This window comes from Carassius carassius, chromosome 27 (assembly GCF_963082965.1).
Source record: "Carassius carassius chromosome 27, fCarCar2.1, whole genome shotgun sequence".
In the NCBI taxonomy this organism is placed as follows: domain Eukaryota; kingdom Metazoa; phylum Chordata; class Actinopteri; order Cypriniformes; family Cyprinidae; genus Carassius; species Carassius carassius.
The window spans coordinates 16,239,953-16,262,457 of NC_081781.1; the positions used below are offsets into that span (position 1 = coordinate 16,239,953).

General features: G+C 35.4%; 1 protein-coding gene across 2 annotated transcripts in view; it reads right to left on the reverse strand.

The window, feature by feature from the left end:
• The window catches only part of kdr (kinase insert domain receptor (a type III receptor tyrosine kinase)), a 167,583-nt gene extending 146,213 nt beyond the window's left edge, over nt 1-21,370 (reverse strand). Inside the window, exons 1-28 of one of the 2 annotated variants that reach the window (XM_059512958.1) lie at nt 21,113-21,370; nt 18,110-18,206; nt 17,725-17,939; nt 17,226-17,347; nt 15,846-16,014; nt 15,080-15,216; nt 14,096-14,288; nt 13,375-13,492; nt 12,981-13,153; nt 12,717-12,873; nt 11,140-11,251; nt 10,478-10,586; nt 10,029-10,373; nt 9,684-9,830; nt 8,286-8,417; nt 6,870-6,976; nt 6,371-6,506; nt 5,478-5,582; nt 4,137-4,250; nt 3,902-3,990; nt 3,474-3,642; nt 2,258-2,349; nt 2,016-2,138; nt 1,809-1,920; nt 1,604-1,703; nt 1,235-1,340; nt 371-513; nt 16-100 (exon numbers count right to left, since the gene is read on the reverse strand). In XM_059512958.1, coding sequence (XP_059368941.1) covers nt 16-100; nt 371-513; nt 1,235-1,340; nt 1,604-1,703; nt 1,809-1,920; nt 2,016-2,138; nt 2,258-2,349; nt 3,474-3,642; nt 3,902-3,990; nt 4,137-4,250; nt 5,478-5,582; nt 6,371-6,506; nt 6,870-6,976; nt 8,286-8,417; nt 9,684-9,830; nt 10,029-10,373; nt 10,478-10,586; nt 11,140-11,251; nt 12,717-12,873; nt 12,981-13,153; nt 13,375-13,492; nt 14,096-14,288; nt 15,080-15,216; nt 15,846-16,014; nt 17,226-17,347; nt 17,725-17,939; nt 18,110-18,206; nt 21,113-21,176 — 3,771 coding nt within the window. In that variant the 5' untranslated portion in view covers nt 21,177-21,370. Of the gene's footprint in view, nt 1-15; nt 101-370; nt 514-1,234; nt 1,341-1,603; nt 1,704-1,808; nt 1,921-2,015; nt 2,139-2,257; nt 2,350-3,473; nt 3,643-3,901; nt 3,991-4,136; nt 4,251-5,477; nt 5,583-6,370; nt 6,510-6,869; nt 6,977-8,285; nt 8,418-9,683; nt 9,831-10,028; nt 10,374-10,477; nt 10,587-11,139; nt 11,252-12,716; nt 12,874-12,980; nt 13,154-13,374; nt 13,493-14,095; nt 14,289-15,079; nt 15,217-15,845; nt 16,015-17,225; nt 17,348-17,724; nt 17,940-18,109; nt 18,207-21,112 lie in introns of both variants that reach the window. The other variant, XM_059512957.1, reaches the window with a different exon arrangement.
• Nucleotides 21,371-22,505: the final 1,135 nt, after the last annotated feature.

Below are 22,505 nucleotides of genomic sequence, written 5' to 3' on the forward strand. Positions count from 1 at the left end.
GTAGAGTTGATGTACCATTACAGCAGTGTGCTCCAGGGGAATGTCCACAAAAGTCGTCACACTTATTGGCACACCGCAACTGTCAATCTGCTGTGGGAACCTGTCAGGAAAGGCATGGGTGGGACCATTGTTGTATTAGTTTGTCAAAGGAGCGGTTAAGCACGTTATATCCACAAATGTCAGGTCTTCAATGTAGTGTGAACATAAAACTGGGGTGGGGATGAGTATTAGTACTTGCAAGGATATAAATAATTCTGATTCGTTTCAGTCAGTAATCAGATTTGAATCAGTAATGCCAACAACTCCACACACACACACACACACATACTGTACACACAAAACACCAGATTGAGAAGTTACTGTAACTAACCCTAGAGGTGGAGTATTGTCATAGTGGAGCTGGGCCTCTTTGTTGCCTGCATAGAAAGCTCTTTTCGATGTCACACTGAGGTGAGGAGCTCCTGATTCCTCTTCCATCTCTCCGTTTGTCAGAGGGATGTAGTCCTTTCCATCCTAAAACACAGGTAACAAATGGTAGTTCGATTAAAAGATTTCAATTTTGTCACATTGAACCATGTTCCATTACATGCAGCAAAAGTCACTTTATTCCTGTTTTTGTCGTTTTCCAATAAAAATATCTAACCATCCAAATTTACATTAGATGTGAAATCGCAGAAGATCTTTTGATCTCACATCTAACTACATTTGGTCATTGTTTTTGTAAAGTTAAAAATAAAAGTTTAAAACTTAAAAAAAAAAGGTAACTGAAATATAGCAGAAATAAAGTAAAATCTAAATCTAAATCTAGATACACTTATAAAACATTAGTGAAAATGTAGCCTTGGCAAGTAAATGAATTAGGCTGCAGTACTAAAATTACTAAAACTAAAATGAATGTAAGGTGATTAGAAATACATAAAACTGATATATTAAAATGACAACGCTAGTTCTAAATAGTGTCAATATATAATAGTGTCTATATAATACTACAATAACACTGGTTTAGGCTTGGCAAAAACATGAGAAAACTATTTGCTAATGAAGTAAAGAAAATCATTCAAAATACAAATGGAAAAAAGTAATAGACTTACTATATGAATTCACTATATTAAGTAAATGTATCATATTTTTAATGTAAAACAAGACAAAGTTATTATAGTTAATTATTTAGCTATGTCTCAATTACTAAAAACACATGAATGAGAAAAAACATATACTTGAAGTCAAATCTAACCTGTTGAGCGCTAGCTTGTAGCAGATTGCCCAGATGCTCGACTAACCGAGTAAAGGTTGGCCTGTCTTTAGCGCGATCAAGCCAGCAGTCCAGCATGGTCTGGTATCTGGAAGAATTTCACAGAAACAAGGAAGAGATGGGATTGATTACATATTCAGGATTCAGTCAGTTGCCACATCTCTCATTTCAATGATAAGATTAAGGTTCCTCTGCAATGTGAACAGTATAAACAAAATTGTACTACTTATGCCCATTTTCCACTGCTAACACTATGACTTGCATCGCCAGAACTACAAAAACCTAGATCAACTGCTTGTTTCCACAGACCTTCGATTTTACAGCAAGATTAAAAGTGTGAAGTATATTTACATCTCAGGTGTGGCATAGTCTGGAGCTCTCATTCTGGTTCCCTCCTTTAGTCTCCTGCAGAAAGACTCATCGATGCACACACCTGGGTATGGAGACGCACCTGCACCAAAGATGATGGGCCATCAGGACATCAGTCACCCTGTTATAGTACGTTTATGCTGTCTAATAAGCTCAGTGTTCATGTTAATATCAAATATTGTGTTACCAAGTGAGAAGATCTCCCAGAGCAGCACACCAAATGACCAAACATCACTCTGTGTGGTGTACACGCGGTCAAAGATGGTCTCAGGAGCCATCCACTTGAGAGGAAGACGAGCCTGTGATGATAAAAAAGAAATGCTCAAGTATAAATGAGTCTATTTCGCTGAACAGCTGAAATTAAGTTGTCTGTGTGTGTAGGAAGAGTTCTCACATCTCCTTTGCGGACGTAATCAGGGTCTTTATATACGTCTCTGGCCAGCCCAAAGTCACATATCTTCACCACGCTGTTTTCGGAGAGAAGGATGTTTCTGGCTGCCAAGTCCCGGTGGATACACTACAAACACAAGGTAGCATTATGACCGAAGCAATCATCTTGAATGAATTGTAAATATTAATTAACAAAGTACACACACACACACACAAGCAGACCATGGTCATGTGTTTCAATTTTACCTTTCGAGAGGCTAGGAACTCCATGCCTTTGGCCACTTGGAAACTATAGCTGATGAGATCCTCCATCGTCAGGTGGTCCCAGTCTGAACTCTCTATACATGAGCAGATGATACACAAAAAATTTTTAATATGAAGATTTTATGTTAATATTTACTGTATGTATGTGTATAAAACAAAGTGTATATTTTGTGTGTAAATGTTTTTTGCATTCATCATTATTTATTAATTCATGAATTAAATATATTTTTAAATATGTATATATATATATATATATTTGTGTGTGTGTGTGTGTGTGTGTGTGTTTTAATTTACAGTTTAATAACTTAGTAAAATTCCATATATTTTCTCAAATAATGTGAGCTCATTTAAGCTGCCTAATAATAAGTAGAATTATTACTAAAAACAATTATTCTGTTTGTTTATTTATGTTTATTCTGCAGTTATTACTTATTTTTAATTTATAGTGTGACAAATCAATTTTCACAAATATTCCATCTATTTTCTCAAATAATATGAGCTCATTAAGCTGATGCTAATAATTAAAAGAATAATTTATAATATTAAAATAATTAAACTGTTTGTTTACATATGTATTTATTATTAAAAAATATATTTTTTTTTAATTAGAGTTTTAAAAGTAAAACAATTCACTGTAGGTTTCAAAATAATGAGCTCATTAAAGCTGCTTGATAATTAAAATAATTGCTATTATTTTATTTTTATATTCTCATAGAGAATATATCTTTAACCTTACATTAGGCTAAGATGAATAGAAATACAAAAACTGATATATTAAAATGACAAAAACACATAACAATGAAAACTGAAAATATAAACCAAGCTAATTCTTAAATATTAAGAAATAAGATAATATTATCTATATAATACTAAAATAACACTGGTTAAGGTTAGGCAAAACAGAAGAAAACTATTTACCAATGATTAATGAAAATAATTATTCAAAATACAATATATCAATTAATATATCAATTTATTATAATAATTTAAGTAAATGTATCTTGCTTTCAATTTTGAGATTTTTATATTTTTTAGTATAGCATTTAGATGGAGTTAACAGCACAAGACAACTTCCCAACTACCCAAAAGACCTAAACATTTGATACAGTCTGACACAGTTTCCATAAATTTATTAAAAGAGCCATATTATCCCTGTCCAGACACAGTACAGAGTATCTAACAGACCAATATACTGGACCTTGTTCGTCCTGCAGCTGGGTCGTGGAGGTCTGTTCCCCCGTCCTGGAGCACATGGCAGTACCAGTGCAGATGTCCAGCCGAGTGCTGGTTCCCAGACCCAGATCCCCCTCGTGCAAATCCTCATCCTGCTGCACCTCCCTCATGCACGGCATCCGTGGCGTTCGCTTCTGAGAAACACAACACGTTTGGATCAGTTTTCGTTGTTGTCAGGGTCAAGAAGTACCAACATATCAGGTACAGTTCATAAAACCTTCAACCTTGAACAACATTTAAATGCCTTACAGTTGGCTGTTGCCCAATGTCTTACATAAGGCACCCGAATCAATCGGACCACATCAGAGGACAGTGTTAAAAGGAGGAGCTGAGATCTCCAAAACCACATCACATCATTTTACTAGTTGCACTGTAGGTTATGATGGAATTTACCTTGTAGGGACTGTACTCTCCTCGCTTGCTTTTTAAATAGCTGGAGAGGTTACCATGTTTACAGTACTCAACAATCACCATCAAGGGTCCTAAAGTAGCAAAGAAAGAGAGGAAGAAGAGGAAAGGCCTTTAATGTGGGTACACCGTGTTCTTCTCAACAATGCACAACTACTTTGTGGCATTTCTGACTTTTATTTTTTTTTATTTTTTTTTTGGGTGTTAAAGGGATACTCACCTCCTGGTTTGGTGCAGGCTCCTAGAAGATTGACCACATTTAGATGGTGACCAATATGGATGAGGATCTTCAGTTCAGACATCAGAGCGCGGTATTCACTGGTGGTAGCGCCCTCTGTTGGAGATTGATAATGCTGCTGTCAGTTGTGTTATGAAAGATATGCACAGTCAGTTTATTAAAGGTCCCATGACATGAAAATTTCACTTTCTGAGGTTTTTTAACATTAATATGACTTCCCCTAGCATGTATGTGGTCCCCAAGTTTCTAAAAATTTTAATCGGTGTAAATCGAGATTTTACTATCTTTCTCTGCCTTTGAAAAAACGGAAGCTCAAACGGGCTGATCTGGAATCTCCTCTTTGTGACGTTGTAAAGAGAAATGTTACCTCCCCTTTCTTTGCTTTGCCCGCCCAAATATTTACATATAATTCAGTCGCAATGTCAGCACAGGCATAACAAACAGACTTTTATGATATGGATTCGACAGCACCGGCACAAACAGTGAGTAACAGTGTTTATTAATGCCTGATCTGTGATCAGTGATTTCTGATGTGTAGTTAATCATTCAAGTTCACACAGACTTTCTTTCTAAATCGTTTAATACTGTTTATGCATCAGTGAATCAAGCCAGTGACTAAACGATCAACTTCACGTTGTTTCTCTTAGTAGCATGAAACAAATCTGTTATTTAAATTGTGATTTAACTACAGAGAGCGATCAAAGAACGCTCCCTTTTTTTTCGGAGCTCTCACACATTGCGAGTATATCTGCACACTTGCCTAAACTGCCATTACAATGAATGACGCTGTTATGCTGCACAACAAAGCTCTTACTGTATTCATGAGTTTGCTGTTAGTTGTGGTGAAAGCATTTTGTGAGAGAAAACGTGTTGCAATAATGACGAGGTGACTGCATTCACGCGATAAACAGACTCTGTCTACTCAATGCTGCTCATCACTGCAGCCTTTCATGTGATGGGAAAAGATCGAAAAAATAATTATATAATCAACAAATCCACGATTCGTTAATCTCGACAGCTGTAAATATATATATTTGAGAGGGGTCCACATGTAATACGCATTTCAAATGCAAAGATGTTAGCCAATCACAACAGTTGTCGTTTCCTCACAGCAGTCTCACAGCAGACACGCCCCTTCAAACAGAGCATTCAAGCCAGAGGGCTAATATCAGGATATAAAAAATGCTTTTTATTTCTAAATTTTAAATGTAAAAATCATACTAACAATATAAGTACACCTAAGGAAACATTAAAAAGCATTTAAAGAAAAGAAAATAATCCATGTCATGGGACCTTTAAGGCCAGTGAACAGATGCCTCATACCCTTGAGCATCTTCACTGCTACTGTAGTACAGGTGGTGGCCTTCTCAATACCATATGCGGTCGCCTCCACAACTTGACCAAATGCCCCTCTGCCCAGCGGCTCTCCTGGAAAGCATAGTAGTACACATTTGTGAACACTTACATGTACATTTATAGTACCATTTTTGTGCAAATATTTTAGCTTTTGGCAGAGGTTAAATTGGGACTTTAAAGATGTCGGAAGCCGACATTTATAATATGCTTAAGAATAGATAACATAGATAAAAATAAATAAATATAACATATATTAATACATATATATATATATATATATATATATATATATATATATATCACTTAAATATATACATATAGTATATATTGGTCTAATGATGTGAGTCTTGCTTGAGATTAATTCTAAAATTAAAACCATATTCCAGTTAACCAACAATTAACTAACAAAATAAATAAATTAATGTTATATAGAGAAATAAAAACATATGATTGAATGTGTTACACAGTAAACTTTGGTACAGTGGTACATTACTTGCATTTGATGTTAGTAGTCCCAGAGTTAAATGAAGATTGCAATTAACCAATTAACAAACAAACAAATAAATGCTACTCCAAATCAATGGATAGTAACAGATTTTCTGTTCTACACAAGCATATAGCATCTCAAAATATCTTACAAGTTAACCATTAACAAAGGGGAGTTAATGCAATTACCTAATTGCCTTGAACAAGTACACTCATTAAATGAAGACAAAATTCTATTGAATACTATTATTTTATTTTATAAAAAAAAATATCAAAAGTCCAGATTGGTCCTAGTTAATTTAACTCCTGGATATTTAAGCTTTTTTATTATTATTATTATTATTGGTTTATTTCTCACGTTCAGCCAACCTCACCTAGCTTCAGTCTGTCACGTGGGAATTCCCACTTGTTTGCATCATAGGTCAGTCTCTCACAGTGCTCATCCATTGGCAAATCATCTGAGTCCAGAATCATTGACAGGTAGCCAGTTTTCAGATCTCCTTCATTAGGCTGCTGGAGAGGGAAGAGGTAGTGATGGAAAGGGTGAGCATAACTGAATGACAAACACAGTGCAAGACCTCCAACTTTGTCCAGCTTGAGTCTCCCAGAATCAAGCCCTCATTATAAAGACACCCACTAATGAGTTACTGGAAGCCACTATCATACTCAGAGGCAGAATTAAGGCTGGAGTAAAGCAGGACTTGGGCCCACGGCTGGCTGGTGTACGTGACGCATCGCAGCAGAATGTGGGCTGAGCATACAATAGAGAAGACGTAAGCCAAGTCCGGGTAGTCAGTTTTGATCAGTCAGGAGAGCGAAGTGTGAAGAGAGAGGGGAAGCAAACGAGGAAAAGGGAATGAGATGGAATGTTACCCGCTTCCTATTACGGATGACGAAGACGATGAGGAGCCAGAGGAACATGGCGATGGCCACGGCACCAATAGGCATGATCAATTCCACATTCATCTTTTCTTCTGCACCTGTGAGATGGGTCACATGATCAATCAGACCTCACATAAAAAAGATGACAAAAAGATACAAGATTTAACCAAAACTGAGGAGATAGATAGATAGATAGATAGATAGATAGATAGATAGATAGATAGATAGATAGATAGATAGATAGATAGATAGATAGATAGATAGATAGATAGATAGATAGATAGGTTGAAAAATACCATGTTCTTTTTTTATATATTAGAACATGCAACTGCTCAGTGGATTACTACATGATTTAGTTTATTTCTTTATCTCTTCCTATCTTTTACTCTTTGTGGGAAGAGTGAACCCTTCTTGTTGCGGTCAGACGACAGTTGAATTTGCAGTGACAACAAGAAACAGTGATGCCGAGAAATGAGTCACGTACACACTGAGTATGTCTCTGTTTTTTGTGGGCCTTTGCGCTTTCTGTCCTTTCTGTGTGTGAGGCAAGAGGCGCAACCATACAGAGATGTAAGTGACTGGGAAAAATGTGTGTGACATAGAGTGATAGAGAGAGGGTGGGACACCCCTCTTTTCTTTTGTGTTCTGGGATTTTGCTTTGTTTTCTTTAAGCACTCCCTAAAGGATGTACACTAACAGAGCCCCCTTCCTGACAGACTAAAAAGAGAGCTATTTTTGCCACAAGGCCTTGATTACAACAAAATCTCAATGAGGATAAAAGTCAGTGGGAGAGTGAGCTCGCCTCACAACCAACTTAAAAATGTGGTCTTTAATAGTGTGGATACTACAGTACATGTTGTTTTACGTGTCGATTTATAACTGACAAGCTACTGCAAATCTACCTGCCATCTTTTGCTATAAAACTACTGTTCAAAAGTTTGGGGTCAGTAATTTTTAATTTTTTTTTTTTGAAATTGCAAATTTTATTGAGCAAAGATGCATTCAGTTTATCAAAAGTGACACTAAAGACATTGATAATGTTACAAAAGATATATATTTTAAATAAACTATGTTCTTTTGCTTTCAACATTGATAATAATAAGAAACATTCCTTGTATATCAATAATACTTATAAATTACATTAAAAAATATATTAAAATAGAAAAGCGTTATTTTAAAATTGTAATAACATTTCACAATATTACTTTTTTTACTGTATTTTTTATCAAATAAATGAAGCCTCTGTAAGCGTAAGAGGATTCTTAAAAAATTAATTACATTAATGTATTGCAAAATTTACCGAAAAAATAACGTTTTAGGTCCTACTGCCCTTTCTTTAAATCTGCAAACCAATAAAATATAATAAAGCAGTGTAAATCAATAAATGAATGAGTTTTGTTTACTCACCATCTACAGTGATACGAGCCTCGTGAGAGTCACAGCCTTGCTGGTTACACGCAGTACATATGTAAAGACCACTGTCCTCTTTTTTCACCCGTTGGATGGTTAAGACACGATTTGACTGTTTCAGAATCACACCTGACAAAAGAAATACATGAACATCACTGTCACTGTAAAAAATGCTTTGTCAGGTAGCCTAATTATATCAGTGAGTACACTTAATGAACTTACACTTCATTTTAAGGGTCAGACAAACATAGCTTCTTAAAGTAACAATTGCCTATTACAGCTTTATACAGCGTATTACACAATGTTGAATTAATATAGATCAATATTTCATTTGTGTGACATGCAGTAACAGCAGCACTATAATTTACATCACTGGTTTTGTTTGCTCTTTTGGTACCCAGATCTAAATGAACAGGTAGCTATTAGACATTTGGAATATTTCTCTCAAAAATTACCTCTCAGAGTGAGTTTCTGCTGTTCATTTGGTCTGTAAAGCACACTAAAACCAAACTGATTTTTTTTGTTGTTAAGAGCTTAACAAAACAATAAATGAATTCCTTCTCAATCCTGAGAATTGTGGTCAAACAAAAAGTGTTCTGATTATTTAAAATCAGATTTCCCTCCAACATATGAACTGATATCCTCTGAGTAAATTGATTCAATGGCATAAAGGTTAAAAAAAAATTATATATGCAACATGATTTTCTGTTAAATCAAAATCACTCTCACAGACCTTTTCCTGGACTGTGCCCAGCTGGTGGAATGACCCCCAATCTCAATTCGTACAGCTGACTCTTTACTCATTTTCAAGAAACATCTAAAGACTCATCTTTTTCACCAGCACTTAACCTGCTAATACTAGCACTTTTCCTTGTCTTTTCATTTATTTATAAAAAAAAAAAAAACCTACCTATGCGTTCTGTACTAGACTAACTGAGACTTGTCATGGCACTTGTATACTGTTGTTGTTCTCTTGTTGACCTGACTGCTTCTATTGTTCTCATTTGTAAGTCGATTTGGATAAAAGCGTCTGCTAAATGATTAAATGTAAATGTAAATCTGACTTCAAAATCTGCATTTGTCATTTGGCAACCATTGCTGATTATTTTAGTATTATTTATATACTATTATAATGTTTTTTTGATATTCTGAATTAGTTTTTTTTTTTTTCGTTTTTTTTTTCAGCAACATTTCTCATTTTCTTTCTAATATTCCTATTTTTTAAGTTGTTAATCTAATATTTATCTTAATTGAACTGCAAATGGCAAAAATCCATGTGGTGTATTTAAACTCTTAGGCAACTGATAATTGATTATTGCTGTGGATATAGAGAGAGATGTTTATTCTTGCACCTATAATATTTTTGTACTTCTATAGAGGTTTTACGTTGCTCACCTGATCCCTCCATGACGGTCTGGTTGTCTTTAGTCCAAACTACAGTAGGGGTTGGTGTGCCGGACACTTCACACACTAGAGTAGTAGATTCGCTCACATTCACTCTCTGGTCAGTCAGATTGGTCACAATTCTTGACATCTCAAGAGCTGCAAAAAGAAACTGATCTGTGATGTGCATTCGAGCTTGTGCAAGATTTCTGAACATATGCAAACTGAGCAATGCAACTAAATATAGTCTAGGTGTGCAATTTCTGCACCACTAGCATCACCAACAAATGAAATGACACAAATAGTGATAGTGAAAAAGTTTCCTAAAAATCATTAAATTTAAGGCTATGGACTAACCTCTGAGTCGGAGGTTGTGAAGTAAGCAGGTTCTTTCACTATTGCCCACGTTCTCCACTTGGCAAGCATACAGGCCTTGGTCCATCAATGTGGCATTGGGTATGGGCAGCTCCAGTGTTGCATTGGTGCCCTGCAGGCCTGCTATGATGACACTGGTCTGGTGGAGAGGCGACAGGGTAAGGGTGTCACAGGGCACGGCTGCTGGAGAGGCATCAGGGTTGGCTATGTTGGTTACCCGATACCAATGCAAGTTAGAGTACAGCAGTCGATCGGCTACACAGCGCATTACCACATCCTCTCCCTCAATAGGATTGCTGGAGGGGAGGACGCTTAGGTTGAGGAAACCTGTGATGAAAACAAACATCAAAAGTTCAGATTTGACCACTTCTTAAAATGTGATTGCAGTTATTTAAGTTGGGATGTAGAGTGTAGACTGTGTCGCCACTCACGAGCTACTCGAAACACAATGACCCGCTCTTCTATTCCCATCTTATTGGAAGCAATGCACCTGTAGAGAGCATGGTCAACTGCTTTCTGGATCTTCAGTGTGCTGATGGTCTATTGGAGAACAGCAAATCTTCAAAACAGTATCGAAGGCAATGGGTGATTTTAAAAATTACCAACAATAAATGCAGTGTGGTCCAAAAGTCTCAAATCACTTCTCCTCTGCATTTTCATTACAAATTTTAGTGAATAGTTAAATGTAAAAATGTATGTGAATTTAGAAATGGTTTGTGCCTCTTTTGCTTTAATGATAGAGAAACTCATGAACTCAACAAGTGTGCTTAAAACTGATGATATTGTTCTCAAGCATCATTGTGATGATCCACAGACCATCTTAAGCTTCAAATATTGGACCATCTTACAAAGCACTTCATGCTGTACAGCCATTTGATTAGTGACCTAGAAATACTGCAGAATCATATTTATTTTACAGTACATTCTAACATTTCTTTGCTTCACATTTATTACCAGGTTTAAATTAGATTTTGAATTATATTCTTAAACTTTTGGACCCAGCAGTGTATTCTGTGTTTAGAAATAGCTTTTAGCATGTTCACAGGCTGAGCTGAACACAGCACACTGGCACTCTACTGGAATTGATGTTTACCTTAAGAGAGCGTTCAATGACAGATGTGGGGCTGACGATGGGGTTTTTCCCAGTGGTGTTTGATATCTCCCTCCACTTGTCACACTTAACCACACTTTGGTCTGACTTAGGTCTGTGAATAACACATAATAATATGCTTTACCAGTTAAAAAAATCTCATGAAATATCAAACAGTAAAACACTAACTATCTATAAATCTCCAGCAGGAACAGAAAACACTACGCGTAATCAACAACAACAATGCACCTATTATTAACAGTCTAAATTTAGACCATCTTATAACAGACTCCTTTCCTGTCTTATTCCACTTCTGGGCCTCACATATTTATGAGCATTGCAATAGGAATTATTCTAATGTAAAAAAAAAAAAAAACACATCAGGTTTAGACTTGGGTGAGACATCAGCACATATAGGTCAGCCATGGGAGACAGAGAAAGAGCGGAAAAGAGCCGAAAAGGGAAAAAGACACGGAAAAAAAGACAAACACAAAAATAGGACACATAAAAGCTATACTGAAAGGTGAGAGCGAGTGCGAACTCTTGTTAGTAGGATGCAGTGACAGACATTGTGCTATTCTCATGTTTGATCAAGGACACGGGACTTGAATGAGTCTGATTTTAGAACAACAGGAAGTTGTGATGAGGACTACGGAAGTAGGTGAGGGTGCAATCTGAAGATAAGGCTTGCGTGATGCCTGGCCCTGGATGCTCATTACATGATCACAACATCCTTGGAAGTGATTTTCTGTGAATGCAGCCTGCCAATCAAAGTCACAATTCAACCAAAACTCACTGGAGCTGATTTCTTAGTAAAGCAGATCTCTCTAACCAAGGCAGTCATGCTGGCTGCCCAATCACAACAGTCGTTTCAGGATGAATGCCCATTTAGAGCACAACATGCTAATGAATTGCACTGTGGGACACTTAAACACCAGGAACAAATATGCTTGCACAGTTCTGACACATCTTCTCTTGGAATAAAAATGCCAAAGCACTGAGCAAACAAGGACATGCAAACATTCTTATTCCATTCTTATTTTGTCAGCAAACGAGGCCTAATGATATTCTTTTATTTTTTTCCGTTGCCTCCTAGTAGCAAGCTGTTTGTGAGGTCAAGACGAAATTCTGTTTTTACTGTAATATACATGTTTTAGCATTTGCATTACATTTCTTCCAGATGTTTGGGTATACTGGTGTATGTACACTATGTCACACACAAGATATTTGATTTTTTTCTCATAATATAGTACAATATGATTAAAGAGAACTTAAGCAAAAATAATATGTTGGTAAATGACTAACACAAATAATACATGTGTGTATAAACTGTAAAATGTGGCATGTGCAATCAATCTTCAAATAACTTTCACTTTCCTAACCTTATTAAATCAGGATTACTGAGTTATACTTATAAATATGTTTAATACATTTTCTTGATGATACTACATTAATGACACATTTATCTGAAATTAAGTTTCTATTTTTAACAATCTACATTCTTGGCTGTATTACACGGGTTACATTTGAAGCAAAACAAGAACATTGCATCAAGTCGTGTTATATACAGTAAGACTTACTGAAATCTGTCTGGGCAGTCCTCTCTGGGCATCCACTGCCACTGTATTGTGACAGGGATGGATCCTCCGCTAGCTGTGCATCTGAGTGTAGGGCTACTGCCGTACATGTGGACATCTCGATCCAATGGCACTTCCTTCTCAAAGATCTTAGGGTGAACTGTACATATAAACACACAAGTTAACAGACTAATACAGAAGAGAAGAGAAGAGAAGAGAAGAGAAGAGAAGAGAAGAGAAGAGAAGAGAAGAGAAGAGATTTACTACCATTAACCAACAGCTGAAATGTTCTTCTCTGCTCCTCCTTGGTAATCTTATTTGTCATGACAACAGTGTAATTCCCAGTATCCTTCTCTGTAACCCCATATATCGTAAGAGATCCCCTGCTGGGCTTCATTCTGTACTCATCCTTCCACACTATCAGCTGATCATTCTTAAACCTGGATGGACAAGAGTGAAAAGTTCAGTCTGACTTACACAAAATCCTAATCTATTCTTTAAAGGTACTTAATACTTAATAAGTATTTTTAAGTATTAAAAGGTAATATAATATAATATAATATAATATAATATAATATAATATAATATAATATAATATAATATAATATAATATAATATAATATAATATAATATAATATAATATAATATAATAATCACTTACCACTTGACAGAGGGCTCTGGATAAGCATAATATTTAACCAGGATTTTTGCCTCTTCCTGGCCAGCAGTTGCCTCTACAGTCTGCAACATCTGATCATTGAGTGCTATAAATGGTTTCTCTGAAATATCAATATGTTAGCATAATGTATTGAAACATTGTTTTATGTTTTATTGTATTATTTCTATTGCAAAAAAAAAGGTATTTATGCTATATATGTCAGCAGCATATAACTGATTTAGGTGTGTGAAATATATATGCTTTCAATGATAGAGTACATTGAAATCCCTTTTGTTTAAAGGGATAGTTCGCCCAAAAATGAAAAAATCACAAAGAAAAAATATAAATAACGACTTTATTTATTTTCTTTTTCTCGTCGTGGTACTCTAGTGAATGACGTGGGACTGACCCGGAAGAGAAGAAGTGGTTGAATAGAGCCATTATTTTTGTTTTCTTTGCCCACAAAAAGCATTTTGTAACATCTTCATAAGATTACAGTTGAACCATTGATGTCACATTTTAAAGATGTCATAAGTAAGTTTTTGTGTCTTGACTGTGGTAGTTCTCTCGCTGTCTATGCAGGGTCAGAAAGCTCGTGGATTTCATCAAAAATATCTTAATTTGTATTCTGATGATGAATGAAGGTCTTATGGGTTTGGAACGACATGAGGGTGAGTAATTAATGACAGAATTTTCATTGGGTGAACTATCTAAAAACACATACCATAGACTATGAGGGCTGCTCGGGCAATCTTCTGCATCTGACCACTAGAGGCTGTGCAGATGTACTCTCCTGTGTCATTTACAGTTACATTTTCTACAATGAGAGTATTGGACAGTTCTAAGGAGTTCCACAGCTTCTTCTTGAAGGACCTGGTCTCATAGCGTGTCCTTGGCATTGAGCTGTTGACGCCTCTCTGCAGGAGGAGAGAAACGGTTTAAAATATGCATGATGTTATTAATGGAATTGCAACAAAACTGAGCTGGACTAGGCTGAATCAAATCGAATTATAAAAATATGAAACATATCAAACTGAGATTATGATTGAAGTGTCTCAAGTAAAACACAAATGTCAGAAAAGACTAGTTGAAGACCCATTATGTAAGTTACCAAACTAATAGAAAATATCACAATTTAGAAATTTAGAATTCTCTTTCTTTCTCTCTCTCTCTCTCTCTCTCTCTCTCTCTATATATATATATATATATATATATATATATATATGTACGGTATATATGTACTACTAATAATAAGTGTTTCTTAAGCTGCAAATCAGCATAAAATCTTTTCTGAAGGGTCGTGTGACACTGAAGATTGGAGTAATGGCTGCCGAAAATTCAGTTTTGCCACTACAGGAATAAATTATATAATGGTAAAATATATGAAAACAGGTATTTTAAATTGTAAAAATATTTATATAGGTGAAGTTCTAGTTATTTGTCACCATTTATGGTTCATACATCAACAGAGGCAAGCAGTCACACACCTGCTATCAAATAAAGACGTAACACACAGCTTTTGTTTAGACTGTTTCTGGCTGTTTATCATCACCGGACATTGCGAACTTATGTAGAGAACAGGAAGGAGACAAGTAAAAAAAAAAAAAAACCTCCAGGAGTTAGACCAGTTTTTTTTCTGTGGCGATCAAGATTATATCACAAATGCTGAAGACTGAGGTTAACTTATATTAAACTATAAGTTACCGACCTTCTCATGAGGGAAGGTCCACTGAAAGTCGATTCCCACATTGAGTTCGGTGTGAGCGGTGCAGTTTAGCATTAGCCTCCCCCCTACTGTTAGCCTCTCATGAGCTGGACTCAGGATGAGGTCATAGATCTTGTATCCTGCGGAAGAGGGAAGGGGAGTAAGGGACGTGCCGGGTGGAGCATTGTTCTCTTGAGACCAGGGCAGCTGATCTTACACCAGACTGCTCTACAGTCTAAACAAATACAATCTTGCCTCCTCAAAAACAGTTTTATCATTTCTGACAGGCTTGCAAAAAGTCAGATGCACAAACCATGGTCATATCATATCTGTGAACCTGGACCACAAAACCAGTCTTAAGTCACTGGGGTATATTTCTAGCAATAGCCAAAAATACACTGTGTAGGGCAAAATTATAGATTTTTCTTTTAAACCAAAAATCATTAGGATATTAAGTAAAGATCATGTTCCATGAAGATATTTGTAAATTTACTTCTGTAAATATATTGAGACTTCAACTGGACAACTTTAAAGGTGATTTTCTCAATATTTTGAATTTTTTTTGCACTCTTGGATTCCAGATTTTCAAATAGTTATATCTCGGGCAAATACTGTAGAACCATACAAACCATACATCAAAGGAAAGCTTATTTATTCAGCTTTCAAATGATGTATAAATCTAGATTTTATGACTGTTTTTGTGCACCAGGGTCACATTTCTTAATCACAAAACTTCATGCAAATGAACATTTTGTCTTTTTTTGCTTACCTACGACAGCCACAATGTAGGGTGATGACTGATAGGTCTCATTTCGTATAGTGGTTTGGCAGTAGACCACCCCAGCATAGCTGACCACATGACTAGGCAGGATGAAGCCCCTCTTGCTATCCCAGATAACCTCTTTCCCATCAGTGGCCAGCTCTTTTACTGGATACTTCTGTTGAAGACAAACACCATAAACACATTGTTCCCATCACATTACCAGCAGCGAATCACAAAACAACACAGGGATCTTGACAAATAAACTTGAAAATATTAGTATAATATTTTAAAGTCGCATCTGTGATGTTTATTATGGATTGGTACAGTAGTCAACAGATAAGGCATATACAGTTCCATTAGAATTTTTTGAAAGATACTAAGGCCCCGTTCACACCAAGAATGATAACTATAAAGATATAAGCATCTACACAAGCGTTTATTGTTTATTATAAGCGCATATGCATCTACTGATTTAAATTATCGAGGTTGTTACAGCAGGATTGATTCTGATTGGGTGTCAATGTTTGTGTCATTCATCAGCTGAAAAAAATCGTTCTGCAAGTGATTACAACTATATTTTTTCTCTGTGCCTTTATCATTTATCATTGTGGTGTGAACTCACTCAATATTGAAAACTATTTGTAGAACTATCTTTATCATTATCTTTATAGTTATCGTCCTTGGTGTGAACGGGCCTTAATACTTTTATTAAGTAAGGATGAATTCAATTGATCAAATAATGAAAGGTATTTACAATGTTTCAAAAGATTTCTCTAAATGCTGTTCTTTTGAACTTTCTATTCATCAAAGTATCCTGTAAAACATTTTCCACACAATGTTAAGCAGCATGATGAAAATCATCTTTAAAAATGATAAGTAAAGTTTCTTGAGCAGCAAATCAACATATTAGAATGATTTCTGAAGGATCATGTAACACTGAAGACCGGAGTAATGGTTACTGAAAATGCAGCTTTGCATCAAAGGTATAAATTCTATTTTAAAGTATATTCACATAGAAAATTGGTTATTAAAATTGTAATATTATTTCACAATATTTCAGTTTTGCTGTATTTTTGTTCAAATAAATACAGCCTTATACTGAGACTTTCAAAAACAATAAAAAAAAGAACTTAACTTTTGAATGGTTGTGTAATTTACTGAACACTCACTACAAGTTTTGCACAAACCATAACAACAGCAAAATTAACTGGTTTTATTTTGATCAAAAATATTATTTAACATCACTGAACTATTCTTAAGACATAAAAATGATGCCAATGAAAATTTACACTTAGATTAAACAGAAATAGCTCCTTAGAAATAGGAGGTAACATTTGCAGGTTAGCAAGGTAGGGTAGGAGAAAATGTGTGTGTATAAACACTCACTGTGTACAGTGTGACATCTAGATTCTCCACAGATACCAGGCAGGGAATGACCACCTGTTCTCCCTCACGAATGAACACCACATCATAATCTTGAGCAATTCGGACAAATGGCGTACGGTAATCTAAAAACATAAGTATGTATTGTATATTTTAGGTTTCATAGGTATGGAATGAAGTAAGTTTTCCAAACAAAATCCCATTTCCTATATTTTGTCTGTCTGGACAAGGCAGAAGTTTATAGCTATTTTGGTTGAAAAGGGAAGTAAAATGTGGTGGTTCCACCAGAATGAAGAGGTTATAAAGTTTAAAGACGTCATGAGGTTATCCTGAAGGATAACAGAGGAAGTATGCGATGAACACATTTTTGTAACATTCCAACTGTCTCGCTCCCACTTTCTCTGAAAGAGAGTTGAAGACCGGGTCCGAAAGTTATGAAAAATGTGTCTATCTATTTGTTAAAAACATTTAAACGTTAAAATATGACACATGAAAATCATACCTTGTATGAAGACATACACAGATACAGAAGTCTTTCCATCCTCTACAGGCAGGTTTTTATAGAAGCAGCGATATAGTCCAGTCTCATTGGCTACTGCTTTTGAGAGCATTAAAGTGCTACAGAACAGTCCATTGCCACTACAGTCTGTTGTGGTGAGCCGGGTTTCAGAGCGGGTTCGGTTGTGAGGTGTAGACCACTCCAGGATCTGACGTCCCCTGTGTAACAGGTTGAAAAGACAATGTTCAAGCAAAAATGACATTGTTTAGCTTCTGTTTTTACCATGAAAAATGAATAGCTAACAAAAACTGCACCTTTGTGGGGAAAAGTAGCTTCAGAATGAAAAGGAATGAAAACAGAATTGCTCTTCTCCAGAAGCGAAGCTTACCTGCATGTGATCTCCAGTGTTTCTGAAGCATTGATTTTGAGAGTTTTCTCAGTGATGTTTAAGGTTGGAGGATCAGGCACAAACCTGAGCTCTATCGCTGAAAGAAAAAACACACCAGAAGGTTTTAATTATGGAAAGCGACTGATATTTACATAAACGCTCACTAAATTATTTTAATGAGGACTTTATATCAACACTTATTCTGCCTTTAGATCAATTTTATATATGTGATATTTATCACAGCTGCAAATAACTTGTCTGGTTGATCTCGTTTTTTTTTTTATTTTATTTTTTTTGCTTACTAAGGTTACAGTTAGGTTTAGGGTTAGTTGCTTAGTTATGCATATATTAATTATGCACAATTAACTGTCATTACTGTATTAAGTACATTTATTATAACTAGTCTAATTGTCACTTTAAAATAAAATGTTACTATTTTCTGTTTGTTTTTGGAAAAAATATAATCTTATAAAATAATAAAGTAAAGAAACAAATGATACCGGATTCCTCCTTTTTATCTTGTTGAATTAAACCAACTTAAACCAACAAAGACACAAAACATCCATTGCAAATTGGAATCCAGACAAAATATCACAATATTTCACATTAAAACTAAACACTAGACAGTAGGACCACCATCCTCAGCATAATAAACCACTGTGAATATGGCTGTAATATATTACAAGAACCTCAAAACTAAATAAACTTAAAAAGTGCAACTTGCGCCTAGAGGATCTCCCTAATATGGTTAACATTAAGCCCAGAATAAATTAGTTCAGTCCTAAACTTTACTTTATCTTCAACTTCATCTGAAAGCAGCTCCCTTTTCTCTTTTATCTTAAGTACATTGGCAACATACATAAAGAGACTGTGTGTCAACCATCAGGTTAAATCTACTGTGTGATCAACAAACCACAATTTATCTTAGAAAAAGGTATGTGCAGTTAAAAGAAAGACTGCGCTGCTCTGCCGCTCAAACTACAGCATGGGCATGAATTCACAGTCAACTGGAGTGGTGGGACCTAGAATGCCTGTCCATCGCCTGGCCTGGTTTTACATTGGATGTAAGGGATGCAGACATGTAGAGTATAGCACAGTGCATTTTGGAATGGAGCAGCGTAATGTGGGACCCTGGGATATTTTTCCACTGGAACTGCAAGAGCCGCACGGAGGCATGGATGTGTCAAAACAGGAAGCCTGGGCAGATGGGCCGGGGCCAGGCTAAAGGCCCCCGTGCTCCAAAGCCTGAGGTGGGATTCCTGCTCCAGAGGAACTAGCTCTGGGAACACACACACTCGTAAGGGCACGCACAATCATGCTAAAACACATGCACTCCATGGAGACTTAACTTATTCAAGTGTTTGTTTTAACATTTAAACTGCCAGGCACTGAAGCATTTGAAACAACAATGGTGGTGAAGGCTTGATTGTATCTGATGAATAAGAACGAAGTGAGGGAATTACAAGATAAGGGCAAGAAAGAATAGGTTTATTTTTAACTATTCTAAAAGCAAACATCTCTCACTCGATTCCTTTTGAAGTCTTGAAACTATACATTTAATTTGAATAAGTTCAATGTTAGCAGTGGTGAATTGGAGCAAGGAAAAAGGTTCCATTGATTAATGCAGTTGTTAATTACATACAGCATTATAAATACTGTGATGAAATTCAAAATCAAACAATAAATTCATCTTGCTATTTTATACTGAAGGAACTCTTAATCTTATTAATTTGTAAATTCACGTTTTTTAATTTAGTTGAAAAAAAATTAATCTTTGGTTGCTAAAGCTTTAAAAAGCAACAACACATCAACAATATTTAGCTGTATTTCATTAAATAATACAACATCCTAACAATTACATGCTACTATTAAATGATATGACAATAATATTGATTAAAATATGTAAAACTACATGATGACGAACCTGACTTCAACTACAATCAATATTTACACAGAACACAGAAAACAACATAAGAAAAAGGCACAACAATAAAGCAATGCTATACTAAAAATTACATAAATGCAAGATAAAGTAACAACAACAAAAAAGAACATAACTGACAGGCAATAGCAATCTATACAAATGTTGTTTGTGCAAGGATTGCTGCGAACAATATAAAAATTACAACACATATAAATATCCTACTTTTTATATATAAAAAAAGAAAGATCATAATACTATTTTATCCTATTTATTTATTTTTAAACGGTTTCCATTTAAATTAATCTGTAATTTGTTTGCATCCAAAAAAAACATTAAAAACAGCCTATATATATTACATTTAATTATTCATTTAGCAGACGTTTTGAATTTTGAGACTTCTGCCTCAGAGAGTGAAGAGAAGGATGTAAATGAATGTATGTTTGACTGATTGTGGTGTGGAAAATTGTGCACTAATGTGTTAAATTGTATTAATAAAAAACGTGGCAAAGTCATCAGCTATTAGAGATGAAGCAGGAGGGGGAGGAGGAGGACAAAGAAGTGAGCAAAATGTTTTAAAAAGCATGCGAGAGTTAGACGAATAGTTAATTTTGTTATGGTAGTATGTCATTTTAGCAGTGCAGACATTAGCAGAGAAGGAAGGAGTGACTGATACACATTAAGTTCAGTAGTATTTTTGGATTTGCGCCATACGCTTTCAGTAGCTCTAAGCTTAGAACGGTGTTCGCGTAAAACATCAGATAACCAAGGGGAAGAAGGGGTGTTACGGGCTGGCCTGGAAGATAAGGGGCAAACAGTGTCTAAACAAGATGCAGTAGCACTGTTAGCATCACTTAAAAAACGAGAAAAACAATAAGTTGTTTCAAATAACAGGTGTACAGTTTTCGCAAGAACATATTTTAATAGGGCTTTTATAACCCATAATCTATTAAGATCAATTACAATACCTATTAACAATAGGTTGCCTAATATGGTGAGAAAAGTAGGCGAATGATGATGTGAGCATTTGTATATTTAATATCAGAGTGTGTTTTGTATATTTAGAAACGCTTATGTCATACCTATAACCAAGTTGATGGTAAAGAGGACTTCGACGAGAGAAAGCACATGAGATGTCTTTGCCATCGTCCGACAGTAACGCTGGACCGTCCAGACATGAAACCAAAATTCAGAAGCTCCTTAACTCCTCATTACGATAATACGACACAGTTGTGCTCTTTAAAATCCTTAACCTTGCAGAGACGGATGAAGAACAGACTATGTAAGGGACAGATCTGAGTTTGATACTGAGAGAGACCTGTTGCGCGCTCACTGACGGACGCGTGACTGAAGTGCGCTGATGGAGAGGAAGACATGGGAGGAGCGCAACACACTTACTAATCAAAGACATTACTGTTCATTAAATGTCTGCACACTCTAGAGGTCAAGGGTCTGGAGAATATAGACCTCCGGGAATAAACAGAACAGTCACATCTGAGATCGATCACGATAGGAACCTAATTTAGCCAATAATTGAAAATGTAACAAAATGCACTATTTCCACTAAACAAGCATGCAGGGTGAAAATCATGGTGGGTTACGGGGGCATGGTGACCCCATAATTAAGGTTCAAACCCTCGCAAAAAAAGTCTGAAGAAAGTTGGGTTGCATCTTAAAAGTACTGTGATTTTTTTATTTTTTTTATAGAGAATGAAATGTTTTATTTACAAATGTGGTAGGCTACTGAAAGTGTAAAGTGATATGAAAATAGAATGCTTTTTTTCTTAGGCTACTTAGATCAATTCATCAATCGTAAAAGTTAGTTATGCTTATGGAGTCCGAATTCAAATCTCAATTAGCCAAAACATAGTGAACTTTCTTAGCTTGAACTTTGGTTTGGCAGAAGGATCGTCTAACCATGTTTATTAACCTTGTTGATCACTTAAAAACTACAATAATAATTATTATTTTTAATAATAAATATTATTTTTGCGTTTTTGCGTTAAATATAGCCTAATCTGCAACCCTATCTTATAATTAAAAAAATAATTATTTTATTTATTAGTTTTTGTATGAATTCGTACAGTTTTATAAAACCTATAAGACACTCAGTGGGGCATAAACAAATTGTAAAAAACGAAAGATCATATTAGTTCATACAAATTTTGCCGTCAACTTGCCAAAACGTAATTGCCATCAGCACGAGAGCATTTTAGAACGTTCGCAAATAAGTCTTTTAATAGTCTTTTCAAATTATAGGGACCAATGGCATTTTTGGTTGCCAGACAAACGATATAAATTGCTTTAAATGCCTTTAAAAAGGATGTTTTCACAGATATCAGCCAAACAGAAAGAATATAAACTGATACTTGAATCTGAATAGCACTTCTTGAGATAGTTCTTGAGTTGTTGTTGTTGTTGTTGTTTTCTCAGGTCAATTAGAATAAATTACATTTCTAAATGTACAAAACTGTC